At 36.6% G+C, this 16,021-nt stretch overlaps 2 protein-coding genes across 2 annotated transcripts; both read right to left on the bottom strand.

Annotated features, from left to right (window-relative positions):
* Nucleotides 1–286: 286 nt before the first annotated feature.
* LOC132644031 (RNA-binding protein Y14A-like) lies at nucleotides 287–6,186 on the bottom strand. Its single transcript, XM_060360575.1, has 4 exons — nucleotides 5,826–6,186; nucleotides 3,330–3,466; nucleotides 2,772–2,917; nucleotides 287–654 (listed from the first exon to the last, which is right to left on the bottom strand). The coding sequence occupies exons 1-4, from the start codon at nucleotides 6,088–6,090 to the stop codon at nucleotides 609–611; spliced, it is 594 nt and encodes a 197-aa protein (XP_060216558.1). The 5' UTR covers nucleotides 6,091–6,186; the 3' UTR covers nucleotides 287–608.
* Nucleotides 6,187–7,686: 1,500 nt separating this feature from the next.
* On the bottom strand, nucleotides 7,687–15,491 carry LOC132644027 (protein-tyrosine-phosphatase PTP1-like). The gene is made up of 9 exons (XM_060360569.1): nucleotides 15,136–15,491; nucleotides 12,299–12,395; nucleotides 12,142–12,206; nucleotides 11,878–12,012; nucleotides 11,450–11,584; nucleotides 9,407–9,555; nucleotides 9,174–9,315; nucleotides 8,127–8,212; nucleotides 7,687–7,986 (listed from the first exon to the last, which is right to left on the bottom strand). The coding sequence occupies exons 1-8, from the start codon at nucleotides 15,325–15,327 to the stop codon at nucleotides 8,144–8,146; spliced, it is 984 nt and encodes a 327-aa protein (XP_060216552.1). The 5' UTR covers nucleotides 15,328–15,491; the 3' UTR covers nucleotides 7,687–7,986; nucleotides 8,127–8,143.
* Between the last annotated feature and the right edge of the window lie 530 nt (nucleotides 15,492–16,021).

Below are 16,021 nucleotides of genomic sequence, written 5' to 3'. Positions count from 1 at the left end.
CTACGACTTTAGGAACAAAAGTACAAAATTTGCACAAAATTTAATTCTCATTTTGACAAGTTTCATCCATGCACTATTTAACTCGTACTAACTACTGAATTACGAAGTTTGTGAATAAACGATAGTAGTGAACAATGAATATTCATCCTTCTGCTAAAAAATTATGCAACCATAATTATCTGATGCTTCAAAAGAAATGCACTCAAAAGGGTATGCTGCAGCCACTTTTCGCTAGTACACTACTGACTGCATTTTCCTGAAAACCACATAAAATTGCCCACAAATGTTACATGACAATTAACTCACGATGCCCCTCCTAGATAACCATATCCAATTCAGATGATAAATGGAAAGTTCTGAATATTCTCAAAAAAGAATCTAAATTTTCACAAAGGCAAGAGGAAGTACGCAACACCGGACAAGCTCGAGAAGCATTAACTTACAGCTGAGTTAAGGGAACAGATAATTAAAGAAAATAGATATGAAAAACTCAGCAAAGCAACAATGGTACACATGGAATTACAGCATAGACCAGGAATTCATAGAGCTTGGTCTCCAAACGCCAAACAAAGCACCAACACGATCCTTGCAAAAAGATGTGCATTGAATTAGAATCTCCTCCTGGGACTTCTAGAACGATGACTACGTGGCGACCTGCAAAGATGAGGATAGCTACATATTAGTTTATAGTCCTTCAACCCAAGACCTAACAGATGGTCCAAACATTCAAACACAGATTTTGCAGTGATGTAGTCAGATAGGAATTTCTTCTCTATTTCGGAATAAGAAATGAAGATGTATTCATAACAAGATGAATATTTATCATATAAAGGGAAGTACGCTCAAAAACGAGGATAAATTTCCTCTAATTGAAAAGTGAAAATTGACTAAATAGAGCAACTCTCGTAAGTCAGTAGTCTTCTTACCTTTAATTACATTTTCAAACAAAAAAGTCAGTACTCCTACCAGCTCAAAAAGGCACGAACTGACTAGAAAATTCCTCATCTATATCATTTTTCTCCAACTCTTCCTTTATCTAACAGAATGGAGGGGGCACCAACAACTAAAGTTGCTACCCAAAAACTGATGTCTGAGCAAGCCAGTTATTAATCTTTTAACATAATAAAGACAAAGTTACACATCCACTATTCTTTTTCAAATGGATACATTAGAAACACTTTTACTACGGGAACGAAGGAGATACTGCTCATTTGTAATAACTAAACAAGGGTTAACAAACTTCCAGGAAACAGATATGCTCTACTTACAACATTGCTGTCAAAGAATCCTACCTTTAGGTTATTGTGAGTTTGTCACATAGTATCCAACTCCCTTTTTTGCCAAAAAGGAAAACCCCCGACAAGACAGGTGTTAGATTGGAAGGGAAAATGTTAGTGCCTACCCTATACTTGACAATAAATGGCAACCCATACCCCACACAGACACATTACTAGTGTTTTTTTTTTAACCACCACCTTCCCACCCCTCTCCAAAAGCTAAATAAATGCGGGAAATGCATAAATATTCAAACAATCATTTTGTGACCATAATGATGTTAAGAAAACCTAATCCATCACTAAACATGTTCATACAACCACAGCAATCATATGTATATTGCAAAGCAAACTGCTCTCTAATTGCTGGAGAACTTGAAGAATGAATCGGATAAGAAGTCTGACATGAGTTTGCAGTTGTCTGCTGATGGTTATGGTTCGGGGGTTGCAAGGCTACTGAGGACTGGTTTTAACCATTGAACTAATCCTACTCAAACTTCTATTTGGCAATTCTGGAATTTTTCTAGTTACATACTCAGGGATAAGTTGTTGATTTTTGCCTACAATATGATGAATAGGAAACCTATACGAGTGATCTCAGCTAGGATTGGACCAAACTAGATTAATGGTAAAAGGAAATAAATCAAACAACTATGTGCACCCTCAGAAAAAGAAGAGAGGGAGGGACGGTTTGGGTGGTGGGGTGGGTTGTTGGTGGTGGGTGGGTGGGGGGGGGGGGGGGGTGGAGCGAACTGAAGGATACATTGTCCATTATCTCAGCAGAGAAGTGGTGTGATAGAGATTAAAAGCTGCTACAACGTCAAAGACCACAAGGCGAAGCAAAAAATTAAGACAACATTGATCTCGCAAACAGGTGGCAATGAGGCCGTTTAAACAAAAGGGAGTCCTAGAAATAAGTGGTTGTCATTTAGATCCGCGCACACAACTGAAGTTGAATCAAGGGATACAGGCAAATGGGTTGATAACTCTTATCAACAAAAAGCATCTGAGGGAGGCAAGAGACAATTCCACTCCTAAGGAGATGAAGGCTATACCTAAGTTAAATGACATGCATAATAGTCAGTTTAATGCCTTATATTTTTGGAATAATCAAGGTTAGCAAATTGCTTACAGTATTTTACAGATTATTTGAGCTCATGGAATTGTTACACTTTGTGAAGCTATTATTGCACCTTCGTGGTTCATGTTTGCTTTTGCAAAAAAAACTTATCCCCAAAAGTTCACAAGATAACAATTAGGTCATAACATTTAAGCAGTTGCAAATGTTTAAGAAGTGGTACTTTCATACTCTGCAAATGATTCTTAGGTCCAGACTTTTTTCCCAAAAGAGAGTAAATCTATGCTCTTGGAGAATCATTTGCCAACACTTAGAAAACATTGATTAAAAGTGAAAAAGTGTATCCTTAGTTTAGGAAGCATTTTTTCACAGCTATTCTATGCACAAAATTACATTAACTGGATTAACCAAGAAGATACCTCCTCCTAGCATTTCTCCTTCTAAAAGGACCTTTGCTGAATGCCCAATCGACATGTATAGTCTGAGTGAGCAGCTCATTCCCATCCATTTCAGTGATAGCTCTCTCTGCTTCTTCAAAGTTTTCATATTCAATAAGTGCATAACCCTGTTCAAATAGGAAAACTTTATAAATATGAACAAAAACAATACCGCTCCAAACTTAAGAAAAATGCAGAAACTTAACTAAAAATACAGCAAAGTATCTGTCTGGGGTCAGTCATAATTAACATAATATTGATCCTGTTTTCTTCATTTATTTCCATTACAAAATTCATCAAGGAAATGCTCTTACATAGCTATATGGAACAAGGAATGTTAGTCACTTTTAAGTTTCAAGACAATTTTCTTGATAAAAAGATTTTTATCATCATCCAAATCTTTTGATAGGAACAATTATTAGATTAAAGCATACAATGGGAATGCCATTCGTATAACATCATGTATGCAACACCCAGGAAATGGAACCCAGAACCCAAAGAAGCAGCTACACATTCCGAGAAAGAAAAGAGCTGGTTTACCTTGACAAATCCAGAACGACGATCCAGATTCAAATGCAAATTCTTGATCTCCCCGAATTCACCAAATGTATTATGAAGATCATCTTCTTGTGCCTCCTCATTAACTCCAGTGACTAAAATAATCCATCCTTCAATGGCTGCAGAATATTTCTCCATTAGCCCTCTACTTATTTAAACCTTTATTAGTCTTACTGGTAAACTTAAAAGAAAAAAAGAAAAAAAAGAAGAAAAAAGGCCACGCCACCATCCAGGTCCGAAGCATCGTCTATCAGACATTTTGGGGTGTTAATTAAATCACAATTGCATAACCTGAAAAGATCTCAGATGCCTCGCATAAATTACATATATATTTAAGTGTTAGTGACCTAGCAATCAAACAACTGATATCTCTGACTGAAATCAGCATATCAGATTCTGTTGCCAACTTCTCTGACTACTTCAGCAAGTAAGTTGAGCCGTTGAGGGTAAGTTGGATTAGCTGTGCACAAAGCAAGCTCTCTTCGAAAAAGCTAACGACAATCACAAAGTGATAAATTGACAGCCAACTATTAAGTTCTTATTAGATGTAAATTAAGTAATAACTGCAACACAATCCAATTAGTTGGCACATTGGCAATGTAAAGAACATGAAGCTGGAGGCTTTTAAGCACAATGGCCAGAGAAAAGGACCAAACTGCATCAATATGTACATTTAATACAAAGAGGTTGCCCTATTTCATGATCTTTCCAGTCTTTTTGTGAATGAAGACCTTAACTCAATAAGCTTCAAATTATTCCACTTTTTTATTTCTAGTCGCAGGTCCTACAAAGTTGAAGATAAGTACAAGAAATATTACACAGAGCTCCTTTCTCTAATCACTTATCTTTACATACAGATAAACAAAACCAACTTCTATTAGAAGTAGGGTCCTAACTTCTTTATTTGTCTCTTTTCTATTCTGCACGCTTATGCAACGTAGATGAAGCCTCAAACACAGTGTCATTCACAAAAGCAATTTCACATCCTTCAAGTAATCAATAGCATCAAATAAATTAAACCAACACGAAAAAATTGTCGGAACACACTCAATAAAACCATACAGGCCCTTTTTTTTTTTTTTTGATGACATGGGAACCCGCAGCCACTACCCTTCGGGTACGCACAAGGTAAACCCAGCTCCTGTGCAATAGCTCGCAAACCACACAGGAGAGATAACCCGCACTAGGCAAGCCCCGTGCAACGAGCTCGACCCAGAAGGAAAAACCATCCAGGCTCCTAGTGAAAAAATCTACTCCCTCTGTCCCAAAAAGATTGTCCTCCTTTCCTTTTTAGTCTGTTCCAAAAAAATTGTCACCTTTCTATATTTAGAAACAATTTAACTTTATGAAATGATTTACAGCCACACAAATATTTAAGGCTTGTTTTGGACCACACATTTCAAAAGTCTTCCTTTATTTCTTAAACTTTGTGCCAAGTCAAAAGAGGACAATCTTTTTGGAACGGAGGGAGTAACAGATAACAGTGTTAACACCTTAATATTCAGTTCCAGCCTTCTAAATTTAGATGTTCTCTAAATACAAGTATCTAACCAAACTAAAAAGACTCCTTAGAGGGTAATTAAATTAGGCGGATTGTCAACCTACCGCATCATTTTTCCTTTCTTCAAACACAAATTCCTAACCAAAATAAAAACAATTATAAGTACTAGCACTTTTCTACTTGTTAAAATTAGGGTTTTCTAAAACAAGATATTCTCTAAATACAAGTTTCTAACCAGACTAAAACATCTCCGTAAGAGGACTTTTTACCCTAACCCGGATTATCAACCTCCGGACACAAAATCCTAAACAAATAGATCAAATTATAAGTAGCTAATTCTACCTGTTGAAAGTATAAGTTTTCTAACAGTAGCACTTTTCTAAGGGTCGTTTGGTAGGACGTATAACGTATTAGAGAAAATAATACATATATTAGCTTTGGTATTATACATCCCTTGTTTGGTAGTGTTTTTCGGCACTCCCCTATTCAGTACCATTCTTATACATAGGAAACCTATGGAAAATTAATACAAGTACTATTCCTAATCTAATACACCCTATTCATGTAATACAACAAACCAAACCGTCAAATACAAAATAATGCCAGCATAATTATTCCCAGGATAACTAATCCGGGCATTACTAAAACATCCTCCTGCGTCAATTACGTTTCTTTTGCGCGGAGGGTCTATCGGAAACAGCCTCTCAACCCCATGAAGGTGTGGGTGAGGTCTGTATACATGCTACCCTCCCTAGACTCCATGTGGGATTACACTGGGTATGTTGTTGTTTGTTGCTAATACACCTTATTTCAGTACTATTCGTATACACCATACCAAACAGCCCCTTAAGTACAAGTCCCTAACCAAGCTACAAAAAGTAGCTCCAATTAATTACTTTAGATGATTATCAGCCTACTGCAACAGTAGCAACTTATTTGCGTATATAAAAGAGGAGGAAAAGGGAGAGAAAGATTACATCGTTCAGGTCCAGGGCCACCTTGGGTGTCAAGAGAATCAAATCTGGCAGAAAGACGAGCATTCCTTTCAGCCTCAGCTGTCTCTTCACGGAAACCTCTCCCTTTTATTTTCTTTGATGAACCAGAAGAACCACCGCCACCTGTAATGGCTGATTTTAGCTTTGGTATTTGTGCCCTAGACGGTGACCCGCCCTCAACGTCTTCGTCCATCAGATCATCTTCTTCTGGCTCGAAATCTACAGCCTCCTCTGCCGCGTTCGCCATTGAAAGAGGTACAAGTTTTGGTTTTGGGGCCTGATTCCTTGTTGTTTCAACTGCAATATAATAGTAGTAGTAGTAGTACTAAAGTATATTTAGCGAGCCTCTGTCCAGGCAAAAGCTGGGGGTTATACTTTGGAGGGTTTTTGGGCCATACGATTTTCACTGTCGGGTCGGGTCGGTCATTTGATTGATGTAGGAGTATTTGGTTGCTTTGTTTATTTTTTTATTTTTATTTTTTTGCAATTAAGAAGAAAATATTTACAATAATTATATGGTACCAATTATTCGGTTTTGGTTTGATTCCTTGTTTGTCTTATTTCTCTTATAATCCTACATTGACTATGTTTCTTTTGAGCCGAGGGTCTATCGGAAACAGCCTCTCTAACCTGTAAGATCTGCGTACATTTTACCCTCCAGACCCTACTTATGTGATTACACTGGGTATGTTGTTGTTTGTGTGATTCCTTGTTTCAATTTAATATAATAATAGTACTAATGAGTGGAAAGAGGGTGTAAAGTGTATATTTATTGAAGTTGTGTCCAGGTATAAGCTGGGGATTGTACTTCGGAGGGAAGGTTTTTGGGCCATACGATCTTCACTAATCTTTTCCTATCGGGTTGGGTTTTCAATTTGACACTCTAGCATATACTACTTCAACCGTTCACTTTTACTTATTACGTTCCTTTTTTCGAGAGTCAAATTACATGGATTTGACCAATACTTTAAGATTTTTTCTTTTTGAATCATGTTAACATGACAAGAATTACAACTCATAATATTTTTTGTATAATTTTCAAACATCTAAATTTTACTTGTAAAATATTAAGTTAATTTAATTAAATTTAGCTTCGAAGATTAATCAAATTGACTCTGAAGAAGCGAAACATGACACGTAAGAGTGAACGGAGGGAGTAGTAGAATGAGAATATCAAGTTGAATGTGCACTATGGATGAAATTTCATCCTTAATTTTTTATTTCATTTTTAAAAAAATCAGTCCAATGCATTAAGCTCTCGCTATCTTTCATCATTAATCAAACTCGGATTTAACCTATTCAATAAAGAAATTTCTAGTAGGAAGTCTTTCTTCCTTAGTAGACTTTAAATGAATTTGAAATTTAATTGGATCAATATTTTCCGGAATACTATACTTACTAGGGGAATGGGGAAATTATTAATTGAACTACATAAAATTAACGGAAAAGGGTCAAAAATGCCCTTAAACCATGTGAAATTGAACAAAAATTTAAGGGCATTTTTATTTGTCATGGTGTATGAATGGCAGAATGAGAAACGATAAGTTTACTGCGCAACTGTTCCCTTTTTCTGAAGATATTAATAGTTCCAGCAATTAAAATAACTAATTGTAGTGTCCAGCGGCCACGAGACAATAGCTCCTAGCGTCGCATCGCTTCAAGCAACGAAGCGATGCCTTTAACGGTACAAGTTGATGTTATCAATAATAAGATTAAAGCTCTTTTTAACAAATCCTCTCATCTTGATCCTCTATTATTATGCAAGGTACTTTTAAATCGTTTGCATCAACCATTGCAAGAAATTCGGTGTAAAAGCTACTACTAAATTCTAGGACCTTGAACATCATCAACATGCGGTCATTTGAACCAGTAAGTAGGATATAGTCAAAGAATCTTAAATGATGTCAACAAGCAACCACAAGTACCATTCCATTCTGTTTCCCTCTCTAAAAGGATATACTTCGAAGCAGAAATACAACATACGACGTTTTAGACGTTCTGCTTATCCTACGTGATAAGAGCAGTACGAGCTCAACTGGACCCAACTAATTTACTTCTCCAGCACAAATAATTGACCCATTCTGTGACAGGCATGATGGAAGCAAGGAATAACCAGTTGCATGGACCTTGTTGGAATACAACACTGTAAATGGTTCGAAAACTAATTTAGGAAAAGATGAAAGAGAAAAAAATGGGTGAAATCCAGCTGTAGAAAACCAACAAGTGCGAGTATTTGCTTCAATAACCAATTGGAATTCCTGATAGTGAAAAACTGAAAATTACCATTATGAACTCTCTTCTTAATTAGTATCTGAAATGAGGTCTTCAAGTTCATCGATAATGGCATCATAGCAAAAGAGGTATTGCTCCTGAAATATACAGTAGTTGTTTAGTACAGACATTCAGTGCAATATTACTTTTTTTTTAAAAAAAAAAAAAAGGTAAGACCAAAGATTAGTTAAGAACGCTAAATACAGCAGTGCAGCCACTAAGGGTAACAAATACCAAAAGAGTAAAAGAGAATATTAGGCTATCAGCTGAAAGAGCCTCTCTACCTCACAAGGTAGGGGTAAGGTCTACGTACACTCTACCTTCCCCATACCCCACTTGTGGAACTACACTGGGTATGTTGTTGTAGCTGAAAGAATGCAAGATGTTTAACTTGAGTAGAACAAATTGTAAGATATTTCCTTTCTGATGATCTCAGAGGATGAGAAACCCAACCTCTTTCAGGAAGGTTCTTTTTTTTTTTTTTTTTTTGATGAAGTAAATAATTTCATCACGTAGATGCATAACTCTTTCAGGAAGAATTAAAAAAAGACATTCGTCCATCATGGATAGAAGACGGACAAACAAGGATAAAAGGACACTGGATAAAAAGATTAAAAAACATTGTGTGGACCTGCTCTTAGGGGGTACACTGCACGGGTGAAAACAATAGGTTATCTTTTACAAAATGTTTAATTAACACTGTTTGATTAATGTAGTTGCACTAAGTAATAAACAAGAAATCGGCTAAATTCCTCCAGGTAATATACATGGCACCTGCTATGTTCTCTTTTTTTTTTTTTTTTTTTGGGTAGGGGCAACTGCTGCTACTTTTTTTTCTTGATAGGAAACACAGCTGCTACATTAACTAACCATAAATTATTGCATCTGTAATTATCCGCTTATGCAATTATTTTTATGACGGTAATGTCCGGGCAAGTTTGTGCACACCTCAACTATTCCACTGGGTATCCGCTTATGTAATATTAGCTGTATTATCAATAAAAAACGGCTACATACACCCATTTAAGAATTTCAATAACGAAGAGAAGCTGGTCATACCATGGTCTGAACCATCCCAATTCGCTGAGACCTAAAAATGGTTATCGTGTTAACAAGATCTAGAGCAGACATATCTCCAACCAGAATTCTTTGGATGGTATTATGGATTGCACAGTATGTTCCAGTCCTACCAATACCTGCACTGTGTAAAAAATTGAGATGTCAGTCTTTAGAAAGGATTAACTACAGAATCTTTACAAGGCACATCTACAGGGAATGAAGATGACAGAAACCTGCAGTGCACCACAATTGGCCCAAGACTGGGTGGGACACTAGATGTTTGTTTCACTATTTCACGAACAGCAACAGTGTCCTTTGGAACTCCATGGTCAGGCCAATCGGGATATTGAATGTGTAAAACACACAAAGGTGGTTCTTTTGACTGGCAGATAGCAAGGAGAAAAGATCACACTCTTATTGTCATCTCCCTCATAATATGGGCAAGAAGTTAACATTAACTATATACAAGGATGGCAATTGAGTGGGAGAATTGGGCAACAATTACATACCGTTGCAGAAACTACTTACAAGTTTGCCAAAAGGTACTTCCACTAAAAGTACCAAGGTTGAAGAAACCTGTATTTCTGATATCCAAATTCATAATACGAAATAAAGCATTTTGTACTGCATGTAGAGGTAAGGTCTGCACATATTCTACCCTCCCCAGACCCCACTTGTGGGATTACACTGGGTATGATGTTGTTGTTGCACTGCGAAGTGAAAGACTTCAAGTTTTTTTAACTCAAGACAATAAAAATTGCAGAATTGCTTGAAGCAGATCCATAAAAGATTGCCACTATAACTGCAGTACCAATTGTGAAGCCTATTCATAGAAGCAAATGCTTAATTCTAACCAAGTAGTCTATGGACACCTACAACATGGCAAGAAAAAAACGAGACCTGCTATAAAAGTAACTAAAACACAACATAAAACGAAAATACTAACATTGCAGTTGTCCTTGCGTAAGGAAGAGGGAAATAGGTGCTGTCATCTATCTCAAACAGTTTCCCGGGCGTGGAGGATTGTAAAAAAAGGACCGAGACTGCAGTCAGAAAGGATTTCACAGTAGAATGTGCTTCGAAATGGGACTTTGAAAATAGTGAAGGAGGGGTGAGGAACCACCACAGAAACTTTTCCAGAAAATGCTGCTTAATTAGCATTTATAATCTAAGTTACTCGGACTCGGGTGGAGGTGTCCGATACGGGTGCGGATCTAGAGGTCGGATCCTTCATGATCTAAATTCTAAGATTCGGGGATACGGATCCAGGTATGGATACGGGTGCGGGGATTCGGCTAAAAATAATTGAAATATCTAAAAATAGAACTATAAAACCTAAATTATGAGATATTATGTGGAAAATAAGAGGAGAAAATATTGATCAAGCGGAGAATCCCGGAAGGAGATAAAAGGAAAAGGAGTGACATAGAAATTTCAATATACAAGTTATTCCATTTTCTTTAAGTCCATCTCAGCTTTTGTTTTGATTATAAAAATCATTGGATCTGTCCGGAATTTCTCCGTTGATTTTGGTCAAAGTACCCAAAAGCGGTTGACTAGATCGGGTACGGATCCCACACCCACACCCATACCCATGTCGTGTCGACACGGGTGCGGCACCGAAAGTGAAGAGTCCGAGTAACTTAGTTTATAATCATTATCTATGATTACTTTAAAGCTCTTGCTCCAACTAAAACAAGGCCTTGAAACCAGACAAAAGGCTGGTTTCCAAACCAACCAGTCCTGTTTGGTTTAAAATTAAAACCTATATCCAAAAATCTTTGGTTTTAAAACTAAACTGGCCACAGGTTGAAGCTAGAGATGGAGTTGCATCAATAATATACTTAAGAGGTGACAACGAAACAAAAATGACAAAATACTATTCAGTTGATTGTTAAATTAATACTGATGGAAATCATCCAATATTGCAAACTATTCCCCATATGCTTCAACTCCTCCTTTATTCTTGCTCTCATAAAAATACTATAGAACCCAAATCTTGGGAGAAATTGTGCAAAAAGAGCTATGTGTGATCATAGAGCTTTAAAGAATGGTATCCTAAAGACAAGGACACATATTACTGGTGAAGAAGAGTATCAGTGTGGATACGTAAAATGGTGCAGAAATCAAAACACGTACATCTGCAGCTCTCACCCTCCATCAAATGAATCAGGTAAATAGTCTGCAGCGGGTTTCATATCTATGTCCAATAACATAATAAGATTCTTCATGCTCCTTTCCTTGTGTACAACACGGACAGAGAATAATTTACTAACCTCAATATAGTTCACCTCCAGACATCGCAAAATCAATGAAGTCTGACTCTTCTTTATCCACTTCGTGACAATACATATATTGCCAAATTTTCGAGGACCATCATCTGCCTGAAAATAATCCCCACACTTGACAATCTGCATTGCATTTTTCATACGGAGGGAAAGATGAGATAATAAAAATGACGCGATCACCAGCTTAATCTCTTATAAATGAAGTAAAAACGTACTAGAGTAAAATGCTTAAAATCATTCAGAGGTTAAGAAGTTTTTCGAAGTGATTGAAAGGAAAGGACCAGTAGCGTCTCTGTTTGTGTGAAGAGTTAAATATAATCCAGAATAATGGTCATGAAACAAGGTCTCTATCTTCCTTTTATCAAATTTGGTATTAACATAACAATCATTACCTAGTAATTTAAACAGTTGAATACCTTATAATTGTCAACCAATTGTGTAAGCATCACAATCACAGGACAGTGATGCTGGATTATCATTTCCCAGAAGTCTTCAAAAGTATGCGGTAGCGGACCTTGTGTTGCAATAAACTGAGACACGCTTTCGGATATCTACAGCAAAAAGAAGCATTATAATGCTCATGAAGCAGATTGGTAGAAGAGAGCTTGACATTTTCCAAGAGAGTATGGAGAACAAGAGGCATGGTTAATTAATTCCAAGTGATGGATGTAGAAATCTACCTTAATGAAGCTTGCATTTATATATCCCCTAGCTGATGGGTCCAAAGCAACCCTGTTATTGTCAACTGAGAATAATGAAGCTTGATATAATTATTCACAAGTTATAATACACAACTTCAAAGTCAAAAGAAAAATTAACAGAAACTGATCTGCATACATGGCAAAACATCAGTGTATCGATTTTTGCTAATGTTTACGCTGTTCAAAGCCACTGAGCATCTACTCTTCATTTCTGAAGCTCTCATCCTGGTTGCCTGAGTCATAAGAGATGTTCTTGGAATTCAGGATAATATCATGCTACTTGCAGAAAGACATCATCACAACAAATAAATACTAACAAAGAAGCAAAACAACAACATCATGCAACAACAATTTTCTCAAGACATAAGAGAGCTGTCCTTTGACATAAATTTAGCTCAACAAAACTTAATTTTTAATAATTTTCAAGTTCATTTATTTTGTCTACGTCATTTTAAGTGGAGCCACCACCAGCATCATCCACCCGAAACATCATGAAAAGGATTCACGGATATTTTTGGATAACTGGATATAAGTTCCATAACTGACACTCCAAGTTCATTATCTCCTTCCCACCCTCCCAATGCCTCCAACCACCACTTCCCACCCCCATAAATTTTGCTAGATTACGTATAAATGCTCTTGCCATAGTATTTTTTTTGCTTACATATGGAACACTAGAAAATAAGTAAGAAAGTCACTTATAACTGACACTCCAAGTTCATTATCTCCTTCCCACCCTCCCAACGCCTCCAACCACCACTTCCCTCCCCCATAAATTTTGCTAGATTACGTATAAATGCTCTTGCCAACAACAACAACAACAACATACCCAGTGAAATCCTACAATGTAAGGTCTGGGGAGGGTAAATTGTACGCAGATCATATCCCTATCTCGGAAGACAGGGAGGCTGTTTCCGAAAGACCCTCGGCTCAAGAGAAATCACAACGAGAAAGGTTAGATAAGCACAAGCAGTTCAAAGCAGAATGCAAATGAAACTAAAGAAAGCGAATAAGTCAAAATAAAGCAGTCTGAAAAAAAAGGGAACAACAGCTACCACAGATAAATAAGATAATCGAAGTACAAGAAACCACATATAGTAGCAAGAAACAAAGGGCAATAGACTATAGATCGAAACAACGACTACCTACTAGCCTTCTACCCTAATCTGAGTCCTCCAAAACCTCCTATCTAGGGTCATGTCCTCGGTAAGTTGAACCTGCGCCATGTCCTGTCTCAACACCTCTCCCCAATACTTTTCGGCCTACCCCGACCTTTTCTGAAACCATCCATAGCTAACCTCTCACACCTCCGCACTGGAGCATCTGTGCCTCTCCTCCTCACATGCTCTTGCCATAGTATTTTTTTTGCTTACATATGGAACACTAGAAAATAAGTAAGAAAGTCACTTAGAGCCTGTTTGGATGGGCTTATGCCTATAAGCTGCAAACAGCTTATAAGCTAAAAAAAAATAAGTTGGGATAGTCTAACTTATTTTTTTTGGCTTATTGCTTTAGATAAGCTAAGTCAAATGGGCCCAATTATTTTTTTGAGCTTATTTTAAGCACAAAATGACTTTAAGCTGACTAGCCAAACACTCAAAAAAGCTGAAAACAGCTTATAAGCAACTTATAAGCCAATCCAAACGGGCTCTTATTTTTCAAGAAAATATTTTTCATTCGAACCAAATACACTCCTAAAGAACATGAAAAATGAGAAAATCAAGCATATATTAGGTGAAAAAAAGAAGAAGAAACGATGAGAAGCCCAATGACAACAGCAATTCATTCTCAGCATAAAAAGACTTGCCCTTGTCAATAATATAACCATGAATATCCAACTAAACATCAAATAATCACCCACACTTCAATCAATTAAGCAATCAACTACACCATTATCCCAAACTAGTTGAACTTGGAAGATGAAATTTTCAAAAATATACAGCCCAACATAAAATAACGCCACGTAGCCTAATATACAATATTATACAACATTATACCTGGGGAAAGCATTATACATAATGTGTCAACCTTGTATAAAAGGTGTTTATACACAAATATGAGCTAAATCGAGTAACAAAGTCAAAATATGGGTTACGTGGCGTAAATATTTTCTCCCAGTATACATAGAGCCTAATATTCCCTACTTTAATATCCATTCCACTCTATGTGGATACATCCCAAATTCAACATTTAAAGCTTTCATGGCATCCTCCTCTCTTATCAATTCCCCAACATTAAATAACAATAAAATGAAGAAAGAAAGAACGAACGAGCATAATTAATGCATGAGGACCTGCAAAGTCAGGAACTCTTGTCGGATTTTTTGGGGAGCAGAGAACCTCTTGTCCTAAAAACTCTTTCTATATTTAGTAAGTTTTTCAATCCCAACATTCTACATGACAAGTTTAAGATCACAAGATTTAAAGGACTACACACATAATTAATTTAAGACTACAAGATTCATAAGTCTCTCTTTATTTCTTAAACTCCATGCCCAATCAAACTAAGACACTTAAATTGGGACGGAGTAAGTACTCCCTCCATCCATTTTTACTTTTGTGTTGACTTGGCACAACCTTTAAGGAGCTATAAATAAAATGACAATTTTACTATATCACCCCTAATTATTACTCAGTCATTTAATGATTGAAATCAATCAAACATACTGTGCAACCACTAACAATTCCTTGAAGTTTCCAACTCAATAACTAATAATAAGGGCAAAATAGGAATGAAATGGTAAATTATCTCTTGTTTTTCCAAACTTGACAAGTAAAAATGGACAACTATTTTCAGTATACAGGACAAGTAAAAATGGATGGAGGGAGTAATAAGCACAACTACACCATAATTCCAAACTAGCTGAACTTGGAAATATAAATGCTTTCTATCCATTCCTCTTTTATCAAATTGTTCAACATTAAATATCAGTAAAACTGAAAAAGAAAGAGAGCATAATTTTTTCAAGAGGACCTGCAAAGTCATGAACTCTTGTCTGATTTTTTCAGGAGCAGAAAACCTCTTGTCTTTGAAAACTTTGAGGGCTTCTAAGCAATAACGTTGTTGATCAGGCGACACAACGATTCTCTTCGGGACCATATCGTTGGAGAAATCGAAAGGTTTGGTTGTCGATGAAGAGGACACGTGTTTACCGGAGGTAGACATTGCTGATCTCCGGCTAAGATTCCGAATGGAAAGTCCGCTACCCGTGGCTCCGGATATTCGCCTTTTTTATTGTGCTGCTTGTCTTTTTCTATTTTGGTGAGTGGAAATGGAAGTTCAGTCACAACTCACAAGTAGCAGGCTGTTCACTTTACTGATAACTATATTCTCAATTTTTAAATTTATGCTTTTAATACGGTTTCAATTAGCTGATAAATTATATATAGAGAGAGAGAGAGAGTATTATAATTCACTTTTAGGCTTGGTTAAAATTTTTGAAAAATATTTTCTTTAAGAAAACTAATTCCTTAAAAATGGGGAAAATGACTTCCCTAATAAAAGTAGGGAAAACAAATCTATAAGCGCATTCCACCCCTGGCAAAAAAAAAAAATTAATTTTGTTTTGAAAAAAGTTTTGATTTTTTTTTTTTGGTTTTTTGCACCATCCCATCCCACCCCTACTCCTGCCCCACCCCCCACCCCCACCAAAAAAAAATTAATTTTGTTTTGAAAAAAAAGTATTGAATTTTTTTTTGGTTTTTTGCACCATCCCCACCCGCAATCAAACCCCACCCCTGCCCCACCCCCCACCCCCACCCAAAAAAATAATAATTTTGTTTTGAAAAAAAAAGTTTTGAATTTTTTTTTGTTGTTTGCACCACCCCTTGCCCCATGCCACCCCTACCCCACCCACCCT

This window comes from Lycium barbarum, chromosome 1 (assembly GCF_019175385.1).
Source record: "Lycium barbarum isolate Lr01 chromosome 1, ASM1917538v2, whole genome shotgun sequence".
Classification (NCBI taxonomy): Eukaryota; Viridiplantae; Streptophyta; class Magnoliopsida; order Solanales; family Solanaceae; genus Lycium; species Lycium barbarum.
The sequence above is the reverse complement of the archived record's forward strand: the minus strand, read 5'-3'. Positions and strand labels throughout refer to the sequence as shown.

Bases quoted from the DNA above. Each gene is read 5' to 3' on its own strand.
- LOC132644031 (XM_060360575.1), bottom strand. From the start codon at position 6,090: ATGGCGAACGCGGCAGAGGAGGCTGTAGATTTCGAGCCAGAAGAAGAT. The intron at 3,467-5,825 runs GTAATCTTTCTC...AATATTCTGCAG, and splicing joins TGGCCCTGGACCTGAACGAT to CCATTGAAGGATGGATTATT. The intron at 2,918-3,329 runs GTAAACCAGCTC...CTATTTGAACAG, and splicing joins GTCGTTCTGGATTTGTCAAG to GGTTATGCACTTATTGAATA.
- LOC132644027 (XM_060360569.1), bottom strand. From the start codon at position 15,327: ATGTCTACCTCCGGTAAACACGTGTCCTCTTCATCGACAACCAAACCT. The intron at 9,556-11,449 runs GTTAGTAAATTA...GCTATCTGCCAG, and splicing joins TGGAGGTGAACTATATTGAG to TCAAAAGAACCACCTTTGTG. The intron at 9,316-9,406 runs GTTTCTGTCATC...TTTTTTACACAG, and splicing joins CCAATTGTGGTGCACTGCAG to TGCAGGTATTGGTAGGACTG.